The following is an 8,336-nucleotide window of genomic DNA, read 5'->3' as shown; positions in this document are numbered from 1 at the left end:
CTGGAGGTTCATTCACATGCAAACCACCCTCTGCGTAAAAGAATTTGCCCCAGCCTTTTTTAATTGCCTCTCCCCTCACCTTAAAAATGTGTCCCCATTCTTGAAATCCTCCATCCTAGTGAAAAGATACCATTTACCCTACCTATCAACTCCCTATGCTCTAATAAAACAAGTATCATCCTGTGCAACCTTACTTTATAACTCAAACCTTCCATACCCATGATTTGGAGATGCCGGTGTTGGACTGGGGTGTACAAAGTTAAAAATCACACAACACCAGGTTATAGTCCAACAGGTTTAATTGGAAGCACGAGCTTTCTGAGCGACGCTCCTTCATCAGGTGACCTGTTGGACTATAACCTGGTGTTGTGCGATTTTTAACTTCCATACTCAGCAACACTAGCTCTTCTGAAACCTCCAGTTTAACAATATTCTTCCTTTAACTGGTCGACCAGAACTCGACACAGTACTCCAGAAAAGGTCTCACCAATGTCCTGTACTTCGTGTGTGAAAAACCGTTTCTTCCCCTCCACGCAGTTGCTTCTTTTGCAAAATACCTACATTTGAGATTGAGCATTCCTCTAATCCTCCGAATTAAGTTTTCAACATGAACTTTCTGACCTCTGAAATTTCCACCATACATTTCTTCCCATATCAATCATAAGAAAGAATGTTTGAGGATGGATCTTATAAAAAGATCAATTTGTAAATCTGACGTGCCTTCCATGCTCTAAATGTTTGCAGATGGTCCAAAGCCTTCCTCCCCAGGGTGCAGTTCTAAACCGTGCCGCAAGGGTCCACTTCGCCGGCATCTCCCGAGATCGCCGCGTCACTGATCTTTAATTGGTTGTTTGAATGTCAATCTAAGATATTCCACCGTTGATTGGTGAGAATTTACGGAGGGGCGGGTGAGTTAAAGCTGGGTGAGGCCTGCCGACAGGTGAACCGGAACCGAAGGTTGTCTTTTTCCAATGTTTGTTGTGGTCACGCGACGGACTAACGGCAGGAACGGAGCGCGCGCTCGGCATGGAGCGCGCGCCTAGGGGGTCCAGGACAGGGCCGCGCAACCACTGTCAGCGCTTCAACTACATCTGCCTCAAAATCATCCTCATCATTTATTCCACTTTCTTCTGGGTAAGTGGCAACAGGGAGGGGCAGTGTTTGGAATCTGTGCGTGTGCATGACTCACAGCAACTCCGAGTGAGAGTACCTTCTGTCAACACAGAGGGGCCCCACCCAGGAGACCCAAGGGAATGGAGAGATTCCCACCCAGCATGGTGAGCCTGTACATACAGTATCCGGGGAAACATTACAGACAGCCCTTACACAGGTGTTCTAACCCGGGGCAGACAACATCCAGAGGTGGTGACTTGGAGAACCCCGACCCTGAAAAGTTGGCACAAGGCATGTCTTTATTTTGAGGATCTGGCAGGGTCAGTCCCCACCGCGGGGAGAGATCCCAACCAAAGTACGCAACATAGTGTTTCCAACCTTGGAGACCCAGTGCGGACTTGACAATGTGTCTGGCGTAGATCATCCCTTGTGTTTTGACACTTGTACTTCGCACAAAGCGTTGTGCTTAGTAACAGCAATGGACCTGAAACCAGAACACTTTGGCATTCATTAAATCTAGCGTTTAGTCTCTTGCTTGCACATATAACAGTACAGTCCTGTACAGATCCTTCAGCCCTTGATGTTGTGCTGACGTTTTATCCTATTCTAAGATCAAACTAACCTACATATACTTTTTACTATCATCCATGTGCTTATCCAAGAGTCACTTAAATGTCCCTAATGTGTCTGACTCTACTACCAATTGCTGGCAGTGCATTCCATGCATCCATCTCTATCTCTCTCTCTCTCTGTGTGTGTGTGTGTGTGTAAAGGGCCTACCTCTGACATCTTCCTTCAACTTTCCTCCAATCACCTTAAAATTATGTCCTGTCGTGATTGCCATTTCTGCCCTTGGAGAAAGTCTGTGACTATTTGGGGACAGCATGGTGGCTCAGTGGTTAGCACTGCTGCCTCAGTGCCAGGGACCTGGGTTTGATTCCAGCCTGGGGTGACTGTCCGTGTGGAGTTTGAACATTGTCCCTGTGTCTATGTGGGTTTCCTCCCACAGTCCAAAGATGTGCAGGTTTGGTGAATTGGCCATAATGTCAGGTGCATTAGTCAGAGGGAAATGGGTCTGGGTGGGTTACTCTTCAGAGGGTCGGTGTGGACTTTTTGGGTTAAAGGGCCTGTTTCCACACTGTAGGGAATCTGATCTAATCTATTCACTCTATGCCTCTTATTATTTTGTGCACCTCTATCAAGTCGCCTCTCGCCCTTCTTTGCTCCAATGAGAAAAGCTTTCGCTCCCTCAGCCTTTCTTCATAAGATATACCCTCCAATCCAGGCAGCATCCTGGTAAATCTCCTCTGCACCCTCTCTAAAGTTTCCACATCTTTCCTATAATGAGGTGACCAGAACTGAACAACATTCCAAGTGTGGTCTAACCAGGGCTCTAAAGAGCTGCAGCATATCCTTATGGCTCTTAAGCTCAATCATCCTGCTAATGAAAGCCAGCACACCATATACCTTCTTAACAACTCTATCAATTTGGGTGGCAACTTTCAGGGATATATGAACATGGACCCCAAGATCCCACGTTCCTCCATGTGACCAGGAACCCTGCCTTGAACTCTGTAATCAGCATTCAAATTCACCCTTCCAAAATGAATCACTTCACACTTTTCCAGGTTGAATTCCATCTGCTGCATCTCAACCCAGCTCTGTATCCTGTCAATGTCTCTTTGCAACCTACAACAACCTTCCACATGATCCACTACTCTACCAACCTTGTGCAAACTTACTAACCCACCCTTCTACTTCCTCTCCAAGTCATTTATAAAAACCACAAAGAGCAGAGGTCCCAGAACAGATCACTGCTGAACACCAATGGTCACTGAGCTCCAAGCTGGATACTTTCCATCTACTACCAACTTCTGTCTTCTATGGGCTAGCCAATTCTGTATCCAGACAGCCAAATCTCCCTGAATCCCATGCCTCCTTACTTTCTGAATAAGCCTACCATGAGGAACCTTATCAGACACCTTGCTAAAATCCATGTACACCATACCCATTACTCTACCTTTATCAATGTGTTTTGTCCCATCCTCAAAGAATTCAGTAAGGCTTGTGAGCCATGACCTTTTCCCCTCAAAGCCATGCTGACTATATCTAATCAAACTATGCTTTTCCGAGTAATCATAAATCCTGTCTTTCCGAATCCTTTCCATTAATTTGCCCACTACAGATGTAAGACTGACTGGTCTGTAAGGTTATCTCTATTCCCTTTCTTGAATAAGTGGAATAACATTTGCCACCTTCCAATCATCTGGTACTACTCCCAGTGGACAGTGAGGACGCAAAGATCATCGCCAAAGGCGCAGCAATCTCTTCCCTTGCTTCCTGTAGTAACCTTGGGTATATGCCGTCTGGCCCAGGGAACTTATCTATCCTTGTGTTTCTCAAAATTTTCAGCACATCCTCCTCCTTAACATCAACCTGTTCGAGCCTATCAGTCTGTTTCACCCTGTCCTCACAAACGTCAGGGTCCTTCTCAGTAGTGAAAACTGAAGCAAAGTATTCATTACCCTCCCCTACCATCTCCAACTCCAAACAAAAGTTCCCTCCTTTATCCCTGATTGACCCTACCCTCACTCTGGCCATCCTCTTGATCCTCACATAAGTGTAGAATACCTTCAGGTTTTCCTTAATCCGACCCACTAAAGCTTTTTCATGCCCCCATTTAGCTCTCCTAAGTCTATTCTTCAGTTCCTTCCTGACTTCCGTGCAACCCTCGAGCCCTGACTGATCCTTGCCTCCTCAATCTTAATTAAGCTTCCTTCTTCCTCTTGACTAGATGTTCCAAATCCCTTGTCACCCATGGTCCTTTCAACCTACCATCCCCGTCCTTGCATCAGTGGGACAAGCCTGTCCAGCACAACCAGCAAGTGATCCCTTAACAACCTCTGCATTTCTATCATGCATTTCCCTAAGTTCCTAATTTAGGCTTCCCAATTCCTGCCTAACAGTATTGTAATTCCCCTTCCCCAATTAAATGCTGTTATCCTTCTCTGTGACTATAGTAAAGGTCAGGGAGTTGTGATCACTATCACCGAAATGCTATTTTCCCTGAGAGATCTGACACCTGGCCTGGTTCATTGCCAAGCACAAAATCCAATATGGCCTCCCCTTTAGGTGGTGTGTGTGTGTGTGAGAGAGAGAGAGATTACAAAGTCCAAATTCCGGCAGAAATGAAAGAACAAGTGCACTCTATTTAAACATTTCATGAGCTCAAGGTACATGTCCTGATTGCTACCAATGAAACAGTTGTGCATTTGAGGGGCAGCCAATGGGATTGAACAGATGGTGATAAGGTATTGTATGTGCTTTGGTAGTTGTAGGAAGCATGGCATCCAGTTTATCCACTGCAAGATCCCACAGTAGATAGTGGGCAAATCACCAATTGGTTCAGGTCTGAACGATCAGCAAATACCAGGCGACCTATGTTGTCTTTCACAATGCCATGGGAGTCTTTATGTTCAGAGGGCAAATTGGACTGATTGAAGTCTTACCTGAACAATAAGACAGAAGAAGCAGTTTTGAAGTGTATTCATTCTTGTAATACAAGAAGCATGACAGCACACAAATTGAAGAATAAATATGGGCCTACTTCTTTGCATTTCCAGGAATAGTGGCATGCGATTTTTAAAAAAATATATATCTATCCATTCATAAACCAGGCAAATGGGAACCTGATTTGACCGTGTCACCCACAGCACAGCATTTCTTCAGCATTGAATTGATGTCTCACCAACGTTACATACCCAAAATGTAACCCACAGCTCTGTAGCTTAGAGGGAAAAGTTCTAGCAGTAAAGTCAGGCTTTTATGTGATTTAGTTTTTGTATGGTGAATATTAACATCCCTGAGATCTCCTGGCATGCACTTCTCTTCCCAGAAGTGGTTGTGCAGGTGCTCCAGGAGTCAATCTTTGCTGATTTTCAAAATATTGCCAGGGATTCGAGCTACTCCAGAGACTTTTTAATTTTTTCAACTGACAGATGGATTTACGTACTGACTTAGTAGCCTGGAGTCTGATTTTGATGTGGTATTGAGGAATGCAGTTGAAATCCAAATTGAATACAGAATCTTGGTTGATAGGTTCTGCAAAATGTTCTCTCCAGCAAGCACTCACTGCCTGTCTGCCCTTAATCAGCTCTGTTCCATATTTGGTTCTCTGGGATCTCGGAGTCGACATTGCATTTCAAGCCTAGGTTTCATGACCATTAAGGTGATCGATTTATGCCATGTTTGCCATTGCATTCCTTGGGGAGAAGTTTGAGATTAAGTTACCTGATAATATTGATGTGGTTCCTAAAGGCTCTTTCATGGACCCTATGATCTACCTCACCATGCAGGAAGTTGTTGGAGAGAAATGCCTGAAATTGATTATCATTGTTAGTGATGCTTTCACTGTCCAATGATTGGAGTTTAGTGGACTAAAAGAGACAGTCTAATGTTTGGTCAGTGCATTGTCTTGACAGAACATGACATTATAATCCTCTTTAGCTGTAAGCGAGGCCTCAGAAGTAAGGAGAGTAGTCAATGTTGCTGCTTTTTTGAAGAAGGACAACAGGAATAATCTCGGAAATTTTCGACCAGTGAGCCTTAAAATAGTGGTAAGGAAATTATTGGAGATAATTCTTATGGACAGGATTTACTTGTATTTGGAAGAGAACAGAATATTAGGAATTTTTCAACTGACAGAACGATTTACGGACTGACTTAGTAGCCTGGAGTCTGATTGAGGAATGCAGTTGAAGTCAATCAAATTGAATACAGAATCTTGGTTGACAGGTTCTGCAAATTGTTCTCTCCAGCTAGCACTCATTGCCAGTCTGCCCTTTAATCAGCATGGCTTGGTGCAGGGAGGTCTTGTCTCACAAATTTGATTGAGTTTTTGAGAAGTGACGAAAATGATTGAGGGTAGAGCAGTGGACGTTGTTTGCATGGACTTTGCTAAAGCATTTAACAAAGTTCCTCCTGGTAGGCTGGTCCAGATGATTAATTTGCAAGGGATCTGCAGTGAATTGGTAAGTTGGCTACAAAATTGGCTTGGTCAAAGAAGATGGAATAGTTGTACAGGGGGTTTTTTTCCCCACTGGAGGTCTGTGATCAGTGATGTTCTTCAAGACTCAGTGCTGGGACCTCTGTAATTTATTTCATGATTTGGATGGAAGTGCAGATGGTCTGGTTAGTATGTTTGCAGGTGACACGAAAACTTATGGAGTTGTGGATGGTAAGGAAGGATATCAAAGGTTACAGCAGGATACAGATCATTTGGAAAGTTGGGCAAAGAAATGGCCAAACAAATTGGCAAAGGAGGTTAATCCAGACAAGTGTAAAGTGATGCGTTTTGGGAGGTCAAATGCCAGAGGAGAGTATACAGTAAATGGCTAGGACCCTTAAGATCTTTGATATGCAGAGACCTCTTGGAATGCAACTCCATAGATTAGATTAGATTAGATTACTTACAGTGTGGAAACAGGCCCTTCGGCCCAACAAGTCCGCACCGCCCCGCCAAAGCGTACCCACCCATACCCCTACATCTACATCGACCCCTTACATAACACTACGGGCAATTTAGCATGGCCAATTCACCTAACCTGCACATCTTTGGACTGTGGGAGGAAACCGGAGCACCCGGAGGAAACCCACGCAGACACGGGGAGAACATGCAAACTCCACACAGTCAGTCGCCTGAGGCGGGAATTGAACCCGGGTCTCCGGCGCTGTGAGGCAGCAGTGCTAACCACTGTGCCACCGTACCGCCCATAGTTCTCTGAAAGCAGCAACACAAGTAGATAAGGTGATCAAGGAGCCATACTTGCCTTCATTGGTTGGGGCATTAAGTATAAAAATTGTTGAGTCATGTTTAGCTGTGTAAAACAGGTTGGGCAAACTTGAATTGTTTTCGCTAGAGCGTTGGGGGCTGAGGGAGCTACCTGACAGAAGTATATAAAATTGTGAGGCATGGATAAGATGGATAGACCGAGTCATTTTCTCAGGTTGGAAATGTCACGTACAAGGAGGCATAGGTTTAAAGTGAGAGGGGGAAGTTTAAAGGAGATAGAATATAAAATGTTGGCCCACAATGACTGTTCTGACCACAGTGCCATTTTAAACCAATCCCATCTGCCTACATGTGGCCCATAGCCTTTTATTCCCTGCCTGCTCTTAGACATTGCTATCATGCCTGCTTCTGCCATCTCCCCTGGCAGTGCATTCTTGGCACCTGCCACCCTCTGCGTTTTTGAAAAAAAACTTTTGTTGCACATCTCCTTTAGAGTTTTCCCGGGTCATCTTAAACTTATGTCCCCAGTATTGACCTTTCAGTCTTGGGAAAAAGATTCCACCCTATCCATTCTTCTCATAATCTTATATCAGGTTCTCCCTCAGCCTTCAACTGTCAGTGAAAACATTCCAAGTTTGTCCAACCTCTCTTTATAACTGCTACACCACAATCCAGGCAACATGCTGGTAAATTTCTCTCAAGTCTCCAAATCCTTCATATAGTATGGTGACCAGAACTGCGCACAATTACTCCAAATGTGGCCTAACTAAGCTGCAACATGACTAGCTATCTGTGATTAGATTAGATTAGATTCTCCTACAGTGTGGAAACAGGCCCTTCAGTCCAACAAGTCCACACCGACCCTCCGAAGAGTAATCCACTCAGACCCATTCCCCTATCCTATGTTTACCCCGACTAATGCACCTAACACTATGGACAATTCACCTGACCTGCACATCTTTTGGATCTAAACATATATTTTTATTCCAAATAATTTACATAAATTACAATCAAGCACCACTGCCTGTGGAACACCACTGGGTGCAGGTCTCCAGTCAGAAAAACAACCCTCCACAACTATCCTCTGTTTTCTACAATGACTAATTTTGTAGCCAACTCACCATGGATCCTGTGTGACTCAATCTTCTGGACCAGACTACCATGAGGAAACATTTCAAATGCTTTAATAAGGTCCATGTAGACAGCATTCACTGCTCTATCCTTATCAATCATCTCTGTTATTTCTTCAAATCTCGACCAGGTTAGTGAGACAAGGACTCCCCTGTGTGAAGCAATGCTGACTATCCCTAATAAGTCTGTTCTTCTCCACATATAAGTAAATATGCCATGGCAGACAGTAGAATTTGAATTCAATAAAAATCCGGAATTAAGAGGCTAATGATGACCATGAATCCATTGTCGATTGTTGGAA

The 8,336-nt window shown here is 44.2% G+C and overlaps 1 protein-coding gene across 2 annotated transcripts in view; it reads left to right on the top strand.

Annotated features, from left to right (window-relative positions):
* Positions 1-933: 933 nt before the first annotated feature.
* tspan15 (tetraspanin 15) overlaps positions 934-8,336 on the top strand; it is a 189,393-nt gene continuing 181,990 nt past the window's right edge. For both annotated transcript variants that reach the window (XM_072558013.1, XM_072558011.1), the window contains exon 1: positions 934-1,134. In XM_072558013.1, the coding sequence (XP_072414114.1) occupies positions 1,027-1,134 (108 nt within the window). In that variant the 5' untranslated portion in view covers positions 934-1,026. The remainder of the gene's footprint in view (positions 1,135-8,336) is intronic.

Source organism: Chiloscyllium punctatum, chromosome 38 (genome assembly GCF_047496795.1).
Source record: "Chiloscyllium punctatum isolate Juve2018m chromosome 38, sChiPun1.3, whole genome shotgun sequence".
NCBI lineage: Eukaryota > Metazoa > Chordata > Chondrichthyes > Orectolobiformes > Hemiscylliidae > Chiloscyllium > Chiloscyllium punctatum.
This window is presented reverse-complemented; position numbering and strand designations above follow the sequence as displayed.